This window comes from Rhea pennata, chromosome 15, assembly GCF_028389875.1.
Source record: "Rhea pennata isolate bPtePen1 chromosome 15, bPtePen1.pri, whole genome shotgun sequence".
Taxonomy (NCBI): Eukaryota; Metazoa; Chordata; class Aves; order Rheiformes; family Rheidae; genus Rhea; species Rhea pennata.
The window spans coordinates 2,873,296-2,889,074 of NC_084677.1; the positions used below are offsets into that span (position 1 = coordinate 2,873,296).

Below are 15,779 nucleotides of genomic sequence, written 5' to 3' on the forward strand. Positions count from 1 at the left end.
GGCCCGGCCCGGCTCGGCTCACCTGCGGGCGGCCGCGGGCCAGGCCCGGCCGCGGCGCGCAGCACCGCCACGAGGCGCCGCCCCCGCCTCAGCGCCGCCGCCGCCGCCATGCCGCGCGCACCGGCCTCACGCGGCGCCGCCCGGCGCGCCGCGATGGCGTCACGGCCGCGGCGCGCGCCCCGCCGCCACGTGACACGCGCCACGTGACACGCCGCGCTCGCCTGCCGCCGCCCCGCGGGTGCTCGGCGCTGGCTGCGCTCGCGGCGGTGACTCGGCTCCGGCTCGGCGCCTCCTGGCGCCGGCGCCTCGGAGCCCCCCGGCCGCCGGCCTCGAGCCTCCCCTCCGCGGGGCGCAGGCAGGGCCGCTCCGCCCGAGCCCCCCCGCTCCGGCGGCACCGGCTCACGCTGCCCCGTCCTGGAAGGGCGATCTCGAGCGCGCCGGGGGCCCGTCCGCACCGCCCTTTCGGGGCTCCTTCCTGCAAGGGCGGCGGTAAACAAAACTTACTTTTCTTCCCCTTCCAAAAAGATTACTCTTAACCCAGAGGAAGAGCTGCCACGCTGCTACCCGACCTTTCCCAGCCCGGCGCTTAGAATCCCCTCGGGGTTTCTTCCGCTCTGAGAACTTGTTAGCAACGAGAAGTAGCCGCAGCTTTGAAACCCTCTTAAGTTTAGGTGGTGGCAAATCCTGCCTCTGCCCCCACGGACACCCCCAAAGGTATCCCCGCGCCTCTGCCGGGCTCCCGGCCCCACGTCGCTTAATAGCTTGGTTCCCCGTCTCCAGAGAAAACAAACGGCTCTGCCTGGCCCCAGCGAGCGGCACAGCTCAAAATAAGGTCCAGCAGGTCTCGTTTCAGCTGGGGGGACGAGGGCCTGCCGGGAAGGCGCAGCGAGCACCTAACGGGCAACTTCTGCCATCCCTGGGCTCGGAGGAGCTCGCTGGAAAAGCTGCACCAGCAATTCGCTCGCGCTCGCAACCGTTATCTTTGGGGCTACGCTGATCCACGTGTCGTCTCTCTGGTTCTCACCTAAGAAACGCACGCGATGGATTTTGCGCTATGCTGGATGCGAGGTGCAAGAAACCTCGCGCGAGGCTACTGGAAGAAACCAGTCCCTGCTGTAGATTCCCGGGCTGCAGCCAGAACCAGAATGACCCCTGAGCCTGTTCAGGCTCTTCCCTCCTACTGCCGCGTTGGTTACCGCCGCCAGGTAACCCCAGAGCCTTCCTGGGCTTTGCCCTGCGCCTCCACTGCACTGCAGCTCTCGTGCCTGTTGCTGCAACGGCCCAAATCCCCCTCCTGCCCCGGTCCGCTTTGACCCTCTATCCGCCGAGCCTGCGGGGAAGGCTGGTGCGCTGCAGGCTCGTGCGGATCCTCCGCTCTGTCCGGACTCGTCGTGACTGTCCCCCGGTTGGCACCGACCGTCTTCCAGCGCTGTTCCCGGCAGCACACGGGGGCCAGTGGAGCTCGCTCCGTTCCCAATTTAAACTTCCCATCTGCAGAGAGGAAACACCGACAGCCCGTCCGCAGGAACCCGTCCACTGTGCAGCGTTCCCCCCCAGCCAGCAGCGTTGTACAAAGGTTGCTACATCTTCAGAGCATTGAGAGAACCGTCAGTCATGATCTGTTTTGGAAGAAGCGCCATGGAGGAAGCATGTCCCCAGCCTGGCCTAAGTGACCTTGTAAGCTATGAAATGCTTTCATTTGTTGCTGTGTATTGAGGCCAAGTCTTAAGAACAAGCACACCGCTATGGCTGTGGACACGTACCCACTGCTGGCTTCAAATATAGCAACTGATGGGTTACTGTGCCCAGCCTGCAGCTCCTGCTGGAAGGCATTTCTTCCTCTGACCCACTGCTGCGGTCAGGCTTTAACTCCTTCAGTCTACAGCACTCAGGCAAAAGAATAGAGAGCAGCACCAGATCTCTGCTTGGTGGGACAGAGACAAGCAACCAACAGCATTAACCTCAGCCAGTGCATCTGCAGCGAGAAGAAACGCATTCGCAGCCTGCCGCTGTATCAGCAATTAAAAAGGCAGCAGAGTAGGTAGCAGAAAGCAGAGCATGATAGAGAGCTGAAGACAAAGAACAGCAGAAAAGCAAGTTGCTGCAGCTCAGCGTTCAGATTCAAGCACCTTCTTTGCCTGCAAAATTCAGTTACTTGTTCACAATAGGGAAGAAAGGTCTTAAGGCACCACCTCCAGCGATCAAGATCCTACGCCGATCTCCAGTGCACGTTCATCTTTGCACTTCACTTTTCTCCCTGGTAAAACACCTACTCCTGTCTAAAACATTTGCTCCAGCAAATGGACATCATCAGAGCTCGACCTATTCCTTGCTCTGCGCTCCCAACGCATTTCCGAACTAAGCTGCGCCTAGAAGAACGCCAACGTGTGCTTCCCACGGGGCTCTTCTCCCCTCTTCCCCAAGAGGTGGAAGCCGAGCGCGTTGCAACACGAGAGCTGCGCAGCCTCGCCGTGCTCCGGACGAGGCTCGGCTCATTCAGATTCAGAAGCAGCGCCAACATTTAAAAAACAGACATGATTTACATGTCTTAGGAAGACTGAGCGCAGTTATCTTAACCTCGGGTGTCAGGCTTTGCTGATCCTACTGGGCACCAGCCAATTGGAACCATCCTTCAATCCAAGCAGTTTTACCAGCTTTTATTAGAAACACCAGCACATTTCAAGTTTTCTCTTTTTGATCACAAATATAGTATTTTTCCTCTTTTAAGTACACAGCATGAGACACAGCATCAGGGCTTTCCATCTTTTTTTTTTTTTTTTTTTTTTTTTTTTTTAACAGCAATTTCTTTTGGACAAGCTTTGGGTTAGTGTTCACTGACTTCACCCCAGCCCAAAATTTTGACATCTTGAATTGCTGAAGACAATTGCGTGGGCAGATGAATCCAGTGGTGGTGAAAAAGGTACAATAGTTAAGGTTTGCAAGAAAAGTTTAAGCAGAGACCCTCAGCAGTTAAAAAGACTAAAGTAGCGCCATGGCGCACTATGCTTTTCACAGTATGGAGCTAAAACGTCTCCTTTCACAAGATCAATCCTCCGCTCTTCTCCCCCATCCTCCCCCAACGCCGTGCAATACAAACGTAACGCTGGAGGAAGCGCTAACTTCACGTAAAAAGCCAAGTGTGCCCGGCGTTCCCGGCCGGAGCGACAGCGGGCTGCCGGCTGGGCTGCGCTGCTGGATTTGTGGCAAATCCCATCCGAGCTGCATGTAATGGAGAAGCCTCCGGTTGGAGCGATGGAATTTGAGGCTAGCCGTGGTTTTAACTCACACCTACGCGGGGAAAGTTTCCCTGGATTTTAACTCCGAGCGAGTAATTCATTGGGAGGAGGGAGGGGGCAGGTATCCCAGGAACATGAGGGCATGGTGACAGGATATTAAAGGGAACATGTACATGATTTGTTATTTTTTATTCCACAGAAAACCCTCAAATCTAGACTCAGAGTTAACAGCAGAAAAATAGTGTTAAAGTCAATAGGTTCATATTTTACTGTAGACTAAATAAATTAGCCTAAAATTAACTCAGCACTTTCTATTTTTCCTTTCATTGGTGATCCTTCTCTAAATTAATGCAGTTTTTAAAAAGCAACGGCTAGTAATAATTTATTCCAGTTAACCCTTATGGATGAACACCTGTAAGTATTAAGCCTATGGGAACCATTCCCCTCTCCTCTCCCTCCCCGAACAGGAAACAATCACTAAAGGGTGTTGTAAAACAGACATGCTACCTACAATACTCCATGTATCGTGCCACTGCTATCAATGCCTCTGGCTGCTCTGTGTAATGAGTGAATATCCATAGCCATGTCTTACAAAGAACATGATCAAAAAATATATAAATAAATAAAAACCTTAAACATTCTTACATGGATTTTAAAGAACAGAATACATGTTAAAAACTTCAGTAATTTATATCAATTTTAAGCAATACTTTATATACAATGGAAAAAAGACATGCATAGTCCAAATACAATGTTGAAAACAGCATTTTCATAACAAAAAACCCAAACACTAAGTGTTAATACCATGTACATGAATTCAAGAAGGACCACCCTTTTTGTCTGTTGCACACAGTTTATTTAACAATATGATATTATAAGTAAGAAATGAGTTTTTTTTGTTTTTTACCATTCTATACAGTGATTGAATCTTCTTGGATTTTCTTATTTATAGTAATTATAGCGCTTGCATGATTTACACTAGAATTGCTTTTCCTCATTTCAAGTTTCACATAGAAGAAAGAAAGAAAAGAATGCTTCTTCTCTATTCGAATCAGCACGGTCTAAGAGTGATCATCCCTATTTTCATCTAAAACCAGTTTTATCAGAGAAACAAAGCAACAATTTCTACATCTGCAAGACAAGGATTTTGGCATTGGCCAATGTGTGTTTTTGTGTGCAAGAGTCAATTCCTATCTTTCCAGGGGTAATACTTCAAACGCCTGCAGAGTTCACTATAGAAAAAAAATCTTCCCGCAACGTGTCAAAGTTACCGGGATACATTATAATGTTGCATTATTTCAGGAAACAGTTTCTGAATATTATTTTTTCTTCTTTTAAACGCAAATGTTTAAAGTCTTGAAAATACAAATAAAAAATATGAATATAATGAACTTGTTTTCCCCATTAAAAAAAAGGTATGAGTCAACAGCAACAAAAAAATAAAAACCAAAAAAACCCACAAAAGAGACCAGATATTTTAACCGCCTGGCTTTAACAAAAAAATATATTCTTTGTATTGTTTTTTTTCTTTAAACAGCAATTCATTCTTCCACGTGTAGGAAGCAGCAGTTCCATCTAGGATTCAAAACAACCCAGATGTCTGAATTTTCAGTACAAAATGTCCAAGAACATGAAAGGAAAAAAGCGATGCTCCCATAATGCTACAAACCCTCCACAAATTTTTCTAATGTGTCTCCGGTGGTATCACCGACCAGAGACAATTCGTTAGACAACGCACTCCTGTTTGGGGTGTTTAGTTGTGGAAGCATTGCACTCTGTTCTGGGTTGCCCAAGTGTCCCTGATCCATGGAGCTAGCCATAGTGACTGCGAGTCCTGGGTGGGGGGAACCAGTCTGGGGAGAGACATGATGAGGTGACGGTTGGGGCTGTATCCTTGGTGATGGGCTGGAATGTGGTGGCTGGGACTGGGGACGGGGAGACTGAACGGGTGCTGGGGAGCGCACCTGGTTGCTGAGGGAGGTGGCGATCTGCTGGCCAGGGAGATGAGATGCCTGCGGTTGTCCTGAGAGCATGTGCTGCTGTGGGCTCATGGGATTAGGCTGGCCTGGGGACCCTATTTGCTGTTTCATCTGTTGCTGTTGCAAGATCCTCTGCTGCAGTGCTTGCTGGATGTTGGGAGTGCCGTCTGCCCCCATGCCAGGTTGGCCCATCTGGTTCAGCTGTCCCATCTGAGCCATCTGTCCCATGGACCCCCCCTGTATCGATAAATGCTGTTGCATCCGTTGCTGTTGCATGGCTTGAGGGTAACCTCCTGGTCCTTGAGGCTGCTGGAACTGGTTATGTCCTGCCATCCCTCCTGCCATGCCAGCCCCTCCTTGCTGCTGCTGCTGCTGCTGCTGCTGCTGCAGTAATTGCCTCCTCAGGATTTCTCGGTACTGCGGACTCATGTTTGCCATGCTAGGGTTGTGGCCAGGGTTCATAATGTTTATCGCTTGTCCCTGGGGATTCATACCTCCTATCCCTTGCTGCTGGGGAGGAACACTCGGTCTCTGCACTCCTGCTTGCATTGCATTCATGTTCTGCAGTCCTGGTTGAGTGTGCATGCCCGGCTGTTGCATGCCAGTCTGCGGCTGCTGCATCCCAGGCTGGGGCTGTATGCCTGCTTGTGGCTGCATCCCAGGCTGGTTAGCCACGTATTTGGCTGTTCTTTGCTTTATAAAAGCTGCCATAAGCTGAGGGTTGGATTTAAGGATGTTAAGAACCTGCTGTTGCTGCTGTGGAGAACTTGGTGATTTCAAGGTCCTCAGTAAGTCCTGAAGCGCGTTCGGAGGGATGCTCCGGGGCGGCTGTTGCACACCTGGCATCCTTGGCCCAGCCACTGCTTGCGGTGTTGCCATTGGCATAACTGGTCTTGCCATCCCTGGCTGCATCGGTTGCTGCTGCGGCATTGGAGGCGACTGCCACTGTCCGGGCTGCATGTTGGACATCACTGGCCCGCTTACAGGGTTAGACCGGGGTACATTCATGCTAACTTGCTGCATCTGGTTCACTGAACCCACCGTCGGGTTTACTAGTCCTGGGCGACCAGGAGGCAAACCATTGTTAATGTTGTTGACCCTGTAGAGTTGCTGCTGTTGCTGGGCAGCTTCTCTCTCGATCTGCCGAGCCGCTTCCACTGCGGCCGGTGGAGGCTGAGCCGGAGGCGGAGGCGCTGCAACCGGGTTTGCCGGTTTTCCTGTTGAAACAGTAGTAGGGGGCTGAGTTCTTGACACACTGGGAAAGCCAGCTGGTGACATACTTACAGGGGAAGGCTGAGGCTGGGGAGGAGGCTGTGGTGTTTGCGGTGTACTTGGCTGCTGTGTAGGGGTACCAGGCGTTGCTGAGGTAGGAGAAGGCAAACTTTGCTGAGGCACGTTTCGGGTGTTCATGGTAGCCATCCTTCTGCGCATGAGCTGCGCCTGCTGCAGGCGATGCTGGATCTGCTGCTGTCGAAGCTTGTGTTTAATATTGAGACAGAATGGCACAGGGCATTTGTTCTCTTGGCAGTGTTTGGCATGGTAGCAGCAAAGAGCTATGAGCTGTTTGCACACTGGACAGCCACCATTGGTCTTGCGCTTGCAGCCCTTGGTGTGCTGGACAACCCGTTTCATCTTCTGGCAGGATGGCAAAGAGCAGTTTGCATTGCGGCACTGACAGGCATGGACAAGGGACTGAATGCAGCGCTGGATGCTCAGTCGACGTGACTCCTGGGGGCTCTTTGATTGCTGCTCTCCTTGGCTGTTGCCCTCATCATCCAGACCCAGGCCCCACTTAACCATCTTGTGGTCATGGCTCTTAGTGTTGTAGCAGTTAATGCAGAGGTCGTAGTCCTGAAAGTAAAGAAAGTCCAGAGTTCAGTGGTCTAGAGTATTAACTCTATCAGTAAAAGAACTCAAGAGTAAGTGATGCCGAGTGTGCAACTCAAGGCAGAAGCTTGCTTTGGGTTGTGGTGGGTATAAACATACAGCAGAACAAAAGCAAGACGACAGCTCTGCCTAATGAAGAGCTGCCAGTTTCAATTTACACCTGGTATATTGATGTAGAGAAGTGGGATGGGAGGACCTGCGGGGCAGGTAGTGTTGGGCAGATGAGGGCAGAAAGCTCACCAGCTGCAGCAGCAAAGCAAGCCTGAAACCATGACTTGCTCTTGACTACTGTGGGTAACAGTGCAAATCAGGGCTGTAACTGAGCCTTCATTTACATTTGGGAACTTCTTACTTCCCTGTCAACTAAGGTACCTACACAAGGAGGACCAAAAACCTCTGACTGGAAACTTAAGTTGACTCAAAAGACAGCGAATTTGCTGACAAAGTAGCAAAGACAAACTTATTGTTCAAGGATCAGAGATTTCAATACAAGAGTATTGGTGCAAGTGGCAAGAGTTCAACGCACAGGCATAATGACACTCAAATTCTCCTCTCGATTCACCCACGCTTCATCTCCTCCAAGACTGCACTCCACAGACCCCTTTGTCTGGGGTACTTCTTTTAACAAGACTATTTTTTGACCTGGATCAACTCACTTTGTAATGAGACAACCCCAAAATCACTGTGTGGTGTGAGGATAAGTGACAAGAGAAGGGTACCTGGAACCACTCCAGTCCACTGTGCATAACTGGAGCTGACTAAAGCCAATACAACGAGCAGGTTTTCTGTGGCACTGGTACAGTCTGACACCATGAACTAAGGGCACACAACTGAGCACCACAGCACAGAGAGAAGCCAGTGGTACAGGATATGGAGGAGACAGAGGAGACATAAAGGTTTTTAAGATCTTTGACTGCAGCTGTAGAAAGGGAAGAGAAGAGAGGCTGAACCCATTTCCCTTCACAAAACCTGGGCAGTGGCTGTCTGGACTTATGAATTAGCACGTGCACACACAGGACCTACCAATGAAGCTTTCTCAAAAGCTTCAGTTTGGTACAGCACAATCTCTGAATAATTTGCTTTTTTCCTTCAACTGCATACCAAGCAAAGCTCCAACGAGTTGTTTGTAAAGATGGCCAGGGCCTGGTCTGATAAAATTCCCAGACACATCAACATTATGATTCCTCTCCCAGGACTGAGGCTTGTTTTACCACTTTCATTGTGACAATGCATCCTGTCCTAAAAACCTGCCTGCAGCTTAGTATTTTCTTAAAATCTAACCTCAAAAGTTATGCACCAAAACAGATTACTGAAGAGGACATGTAGCCATCAGAGTTCTTTTAGAAAAAGGCATCTGTCACTAAGGGTTTAGGTGTTAAGTGACCTTCCTCGTGGCAGAGAGATGGAGGGGACCCCTCCGTGGAACTCCTCCAAGCTCTATTTGACTGCATCTAACTATACTCACAGTAGTGAACTAAATCTAGCTCAGAGATAATAGTTAGACAAACCTACCCTAAGAGCTTATAAATCAGGAGTTTGCTCTTCACTCGACCGTTCTTAGTATAATTACTGACTACTAATTGCTACCCTGAATTTACTTTTTATCTCTAAAACAACCTTCAAATAAAGTTTCATGTTAAGACAGACACTTATCTGAAACTTGCTCAGCTCAAATGCCCATGTTTTCACTGCCCTGTGCTTTCTTGCTAGAGAAAGGTCACTCGATTACACAGAAGTACCCAAAAGAAACCTAAAGGCCATATTTCCTTCCACTGCTCAATTCTCCCAGTGTGTAGATCTGTTTCTTGAAGTCTTGCCTCAAGAAGCCCTGCTCAATGCCTTCCTCAGACGGATTATTTAAAGCTCCTCCACCACAAACCCTGCACTAACTTCCAGTGTAGAGACTATGCTGCTCTCATGCAACAATTTTTCTGGTTCAGCTACAGCCAGAAGTCATCACAAGCCCTTTAGAGGCTATGGCTCCTCAAGCCCACCTGTGTAACTGCTTGGGTAATTGTTCTCTAACATAGTTCGAAGTGATCTATGCCTTAAAAGGACCAGACATTAAAGCACTGAGTCAGGTTAGGAAGCAATTATTTGGGCAGATCTGAAGGGCAAGCAACCTCTAATGTTGGGCAGAAGAGAGAGTGATGAACTGTGGTAGCCTCCTCCCCCAGCTTCGCTGCAGCCAGGACACATGCGTGGCTGCACTCATTACAAGAAGTGCCACATAGAAAGTGGAGCGAAAGCTGCCTTGCACAAAGGTATGCTAATTTCTCTCATGGATACATGTTTAAAGTGGATTAACTGGTGCCCAAAGAATTCATTCTACTTCCTACAGTTACTCTGTGGCACAGTGACGCCCTACCATTCAGTCCTAAAATTCTTTAATATGAAGCTAAAAGCTTTGTCTGTGCAGAGGAGCTACCTGACACAGCCATAGAGAAATAAATGGCGCAGCAGTGGCCATTCCAGAGTACAGCACCTTTCCATGTGTATTAACTAAAAGCATTTATTCTAGAAAAGGAGCTCCATTGCATCAGCTAGCTTCCCTATGCTTGGTAGCCCTTATATCAGAAAGTGCATAATTTGGAGAACTTTAGACAATATCCAGAAAAATCAAGCTTTGCTGGGAGGGCAAGAGAGCACAGCTACTGTGAAGAAAAACACCCTCAGATGATATATGCAACATACCTCACAGACAGTGCAATGCCACCTTGTTTCCACATGATGTTTGCACTCATTGCACGTATAAACAAAGCGATCCTGCCCTTGCGTATGTAGTTCTACAAGCATGCACAGCGTGGACCACTTGGATCGGCGTAGTGAGGAGAATTCCCAGTGCTTGTCTCTGGCTAAGGTGAGAAAGGCATCTCGCCCATCCATCAAATCACAGCTAAGTAATGGATCTGGGTCCACGATGGGAGGCAGAGTGTTTATTACAGGTCCAGCATGTAAATGAATCACAAAAAAGACCTGAAGACAAAAAGAGAGGGTGGGGGTGGGGGAGAACCCCAAACAACTAGGTTAGAAAATCTTGCAGCAAAAGCTTACGTTCTGTTGCAGAAATGGTACACCACAGATGTTATCTAATTAAGGTAGTTTAGGGTAATCTCTGTCAATATGTCATTACACAACAGAAAAATCTAGAGCAATCGCAAGCTTTAATCCTGATTTTTCTGTTCTGACTACGATCGTGCTTCATTTTACAGGAATAAAATCTTCTTTCTGCAGCATATTCTGACAGTACCTCTTTATGCTTCTCCATAGTGGCATAGAGCTTCTGAGACAGATCATTGGACACATTTGGCATGCTGGGTTTCTTCTTGTTAGCTCTGCTGATGCTGCTCTTATTCTTGTTGGTTTTTTTGTTGTTCTTTTTCTTGGCATTTTTGCTGTCACCCTGGCTTCCCTGCAATAAATGCATTGGAAAGATGTTAAGTTACATGGAGCTCACTCTCTCCCATTCACTCTAACTGAAAGTGAAACGCTTTGCGGTCAATAACAGGACTTTGTTCCAACGCCTGCAAGTCTGCCACACTGTGTTAAATATATCCTATCTTCCAGGAGAAATCAAAAGCCAAACTGGGAGACAAGCAATTTCAAATACTGTTTAAAAATAATATTCATTATGCATACACATTCAATGACTTGTATCTTAATACTTATTTTTTTTTCCTTCTGAAAAATTGTCTACAGATTCTGCTGCTTAGTTTACAAAATTTAATAGATATCATCTGATGAGAAAAAGTTAAAATTAAAATGGACTTCTAAAAATTCTAGAAGAGTAGTATTTTGCAGAGCTTTCATGTACCTGCCTGAGCTCTGATTTGGTATTTTTGAAACTGAACAAATTTCTTAGGGCGCACAGATAAAAACACGCAGAATTTTAGACTAACAAAACACACTATTCCCCATCCTAAAGACTGGCCACTGCATATGCAACTCATAACATTTTTTTTTCGTCTCATAAGCTACAAAAACACAGATGACAGTGACTACATACTGAATGCTAAAGGTGAGTGAGGTAAAAATTTGCTCAAAAGTCCATCAATTGGGATTTACATGTCTGACTATAAAGGAGACATTATAGTAATGAATAGAAAGAATCAGAAAGCATGTCTTTCAAGTCAGATGATGCTATTTAGATGATCCACGGAAACAAAAAATAACTTTCACATTTCAAATGCCCTTGAAAGTTAAAGAAAAAAAAATCCCTCCCCTGCCCTCAAGCAGGGAGATCTCCACCCAACAAAAATCCCCTCCGACTGCTAGAATGTTGATTTTCACAACGTAAAAATAAGCTACTGAAATGCTCGATATATGTAAGAAAGTTTCATGAGCACTACATACTGGCAAAAAACAGGTTTTATTTGTAAGCATATTTATTCAAACACAAAACAAAAATATTCCAACTGAAGAAAGCCATCCCCCAAGTAGACCATATGCCTCATTGTCACCTCTCCACCCCACTAATGAGGCCTAGGTATGAATTCTCTTTCCAACTCTGCTTTTTCAGCGACTAGTTTTATTGATGTTTTGACCAAAGCTGCTCAGAAATAAAATTACACTACTTCACAGGATGCCAAATTGAGCTCTAAAGTCATTTAAACATATTCAGAATTGAATTGACAAACTGACAGAATTGAGTTTGACAAAGTCAAGTAAATGACTTTTTTTCCTCCAAAATATTTTGTTGCACTGACGGCAACAAAATGGTCTGGCCTCCTTCGTGTGTGCATTCTGAGTACCAACAGAGATTTTAAAATTTAACTGTCAAGCAAGAAAGAGCAGAATTATCCTGTCAGCTAAGTTTCAGTCAGTTTTCCTTCTGCTCCATCTTTAACGTGATTACATTTGGTCAACCATGCAAAGCTAGTCTAAAACATCTCAAGAAGTTGTGAATTTGATTTTTCTATTTTTTCAATTCTTGGCTGTTTAGCAGATTCAGCCAGGTTCGCCAGCGATGTCAACAGCATGGTTCCTATGAACGTCTTGTCCCTTCACTACCTTGCTCAAGAACTTTTGAATATTATCATCACCTCTCTTTAGATCTCAGACTAAAGTCTTTAGAGTTTCTTCTCACCAGTAATAGCAGCACATTTTTGACTGAATTTTCCACCTTTCCAGGAGGAGATTTAGCACTTTCAGCAGCTGATGGCAATGATCAACATAAACTAATTTCACCTGCATTTATGTGGAGCTCAGTAAACTTTACACAGTTCAGGGAAAGGTGCTTGTTGCTGTTTTGCCACCACACTAACACACAGGGTATTTGAGGCTGGACCAAACGCTACTAAACAACACATTAGAAACCAGCCACAAAAAGACATTATTAACAAATTACTTTTATTATTATTTTTTTCTTCAGTGACACCTTGGGACAGGTGAGTAGAAAGAGAAGAACAATGCAAAAATAGCTAACCACAGCATCTCCTAATCATGGAGGTGGGCAGCCAGTGGGAAATTTGCCCAAGTTTAAGGTGATTTTACCTTTTAGCTTCTTCTCATTGCTCTTCACTGACATCCATAACCCCTACCCCTCAAGTCTCCCAATACAGTTAAGGACTGAATTTCATAGTATACACCATCATCTCTAGACTAAGGTAAACACATGCTTCTATCTCTTGTGTGTGTAGTGACCTTCCTTGGGAAGTCTGCAGACGCGGCAGAAAAACGTGAGCTATACGGTGATCTGCTGCAGGCAGCTACCGTCGTCTCTGCTCCCTAACAAGGCTTTCACTTTTTCCTCTCTATTTTGACTCTGTTTGTGCGTTTCCTTCCACAGGACATGGTTTCAGAGGCGACAACCAAGCTATGCTTCTCCATCGTATTGTCAGGACGCCTGCAGCCTCGGGCACTCGCCGCTGTCCAGCTGCGCTTGGCTTTTTAAAAGCCCTCTCTTCACACGTGCAAACTTTAGCACTAAGAACTTCAGGAGTGGATGTTTAAAGTCATGGCTGCATCTTCTCACTGTACACAGACATCTTGTATGAACGTAGCAGTTAGCTGGTTTAGGCTTTTTAAGAACACACTTTTCCCCACTTTGACGAGGCTTTACACTGGCACATTCTCTGAAAGGGCATGCTTGGATTCAAAGCAAATGACACTGTTACCAAAACAAGAACCACAACTTCAAAGCTTTGCTTTCCTGTTATTTTTATACTGTTAGATTTGTTGAAATATTTCAAAATTAAAATCACATTCAGAAGGAAAAAAGTGAAAGCTATTAACTTTATGGTTCTGTAAGAAAAACAGCAGTAAACTGTATCAGCTTAGGGAAGCTGCTAGGGTTTAGTAAAAGACACTTTCCGACATAATGAAATCAATGTATTAAGGTCTATTACTCCGCTCAACCACTTGCAATATATACTATATGCAAACTGACAGGGCATCTAAGCTGAATGCAATTCCTTCCCAGGTGATGCTTTTGGTTCCTTCTCATTCTGCCAGGCTTTGGATTTTCATACTAAATTAATTCTCAAAATATCCTTCTGCAAATCACAAATAAAAGGGACAGTACAAAAGCACTAAAACCATTTGTTTTCTGATCCTCTTGCTGACAAGACGCAGAAATGTAAACAACTAATGAAATTCTGGCCAGGAGCCTGAGAGAGAAGTTTGTTCTATTTATAGACAAAAGAGGGCTTGTGAAGGAATACCACCATCAGGATCAACAGTTCACACTGATGGGAAGTTTACAATTCAGTCCTCTACCGCAGCAATTGATCCAATTGATCCTTTGCTAAATAATGCCAAAATTTAATTCAGCTTTGAAAAACACAGCACCTTTTGAAGCACAAATACAGAAGGTGGTTTGGAAAGGTGTGAACCAGAAGCTCAGCCAAACAACTGCAAGCAAACGTAGCAGTCACGATGCAATCCAACAGTAGCTTAACACATTTCTCTGAGAGCAGAGATGCTGAAACAACATAGCTGACTTCCTATCTTGTAAATAACCCCCCCCAAAAACAAAGAACAAAAAAACCCCATCCCCCAAACCCAAGCCATCAGTATACTTGTTATCTTGGGGGGGGGGGAATGGGATATCAGTAATGCAGTTACATGAAAACCTTGATTTAACGTCGGACATGGATGAACTGCTTTTCCACTTTATTGGATACGAACTCTCTAATTCACTAGAAGCTTTAACTGATAGCTTTGTGACCAGAAACAAATGCAGCATGTGAAGTTAACTCACCTCTGTTGTTTCACTAGCTGCGGTACTTTCCTCCTTTTTCCTTTCTTCCTCTTCCTGTTCCAACTCTTTAATGCTTTCTTCTAGCACATTGGGCCAGAAATCACCCTCAAAGTAAGGCAACTCCTTGGCACTTGTCAGCCTGTCCTCAGTTGCTTGTTTGAAGATGTCCTGTTAAGTGCATCACACAACACCAAGAATAAATGAAGACCGTTTAGAGAAGAACCAGACATGCATGCACTGTTTTAAGATCCAGTACTGTCTTGAGCAGCTGTGTCTCGCTTATAGCTCCCGGCCGACCCCCAGCAGGCCTTTTCACCGGGCGCAGTTCAAAGAATCAGCCTGGCAGTACGGGCAACAGCCCACTCCCAGGCCCATCTTTGAAATGCAGTTGCTGATCCCGAACCTCTGTCATGCAACTGGTTCATGCTCTTGACATGACAGGCGAGACTGAGGAACCCCTGGAAAAGATTTTTTTTAAAAAACAAATGAACAAACAAACAAAAAAAAAAACCCCACATCCACCCTTCCCCCCCAGTTACTACGTAAATTAATCAAACCCACACCATTTTTCCTGTATTGCTCCTATACAAATGCAGAAACCGTTCTGGTGATAGCAAGCATCTCTCACCCACCCTTTGCTCTTACAAACTGGAAAACGCGTGAGGACTTTATCCACATGTATGCATGTGTATCATATGTGCAGTAAGCCCGGTAATTCCAGGAAGAATTAAGCTGAATGCACAGGCCAGCTATTACACGCAAGGACATTAAGTCCCGTTGTGGCGGCAGGACTGTACGCAGCCTCCGGCCTTCGTCGACTGCTGGATGAAGCTCTGTGGACTGCCTATCCAGAAAGGCTGGGAACCACGGAGTGGATACTGGCCTATGAAAAGGAGTGGTTATTTTATGCAGCTGTTCTGGGTTTATTTTAGAGTGCCTAAAATCTAGCTACAGATTTAAGGAACAGGAACAAGCCTAGCCAGTTGTTTTCTTCAGGTTTCTTTCAAAACCAGCTTCTTATTAGGAGAGAAATAAAGAATTGCTAGCTGGATCCTCTTTGCTACTCCACATCAGATGACAAGGCTCGATACACTCTGTTCTGGTTCCACATATTTAGTAACTGCCACGTACAATCAAAACGTCATTTTTTTCCAGCACTGTCACTACCATTAAGAAATTCTTGCAAATTTTAACACATAATGGGTGGCAAATGCTACCTTTGCCATTTTAAGCTTACTTCCTTGGGAACGTGTAATTAAGAAGAAAAAAGAAAAATCCTTTTTATCTTGAAGTGATGAATCTGTTTTATAAGCAGTATTTTGATCTCACACTAGTAGAGTTCCCATATTCTGAGTCTCCAAAATCACCAGAACTGAACAACTTCTATAAATTGTAACAAGCTACCTACTTTCTCACTTAAGAATGACAAATACAGGAAGAGGGCATCTTGTACACCTCTGAATTCTGCATCCTTTC

The 15,779-nt window shown here is 46.0% G+C and overlaps 1 protein-coding gene across 6 annotated transcripts in view; it reads right to left on the bottom strand.

The window, feature by feature from the left end:
- Positions 1–2,631: 2,631 nt before the first annotated feature.
- The window catches only part of CREBBP (CREB binding protein), a 99,965-nt gene continuing 86,817 nt past the window's right edge, over positions 2,632–15,779 (bottom strand). For all 6 annotated transcript variants that reach the window (XM_062588721.1, XM_062588720.1, XM_062588723.1 and 3 more), the window contains 4 exons: positions 14,304–14,471; positions 10,353–10,514; positions 9,797–10,078; positions 2,632–7,066 (listed from right to left, as the gene is read on the bottom strand). In XM_062588721.1, coding sequence (XP_062444705.1) covers positions 4,898–7,066; positions 9,797–10,078; positions 10,353–10,514; positions 14,304–14,471 — 2,781 coding nt within the window. In that variant the 3' untranslated portion in view covers positions 2,632–4,897. The remainder of the gene's footprint in view (positions 7,067–9,796; positions 10,079–10,352; positions 10,515–14,303; positions 14,472–15,779) is intronic.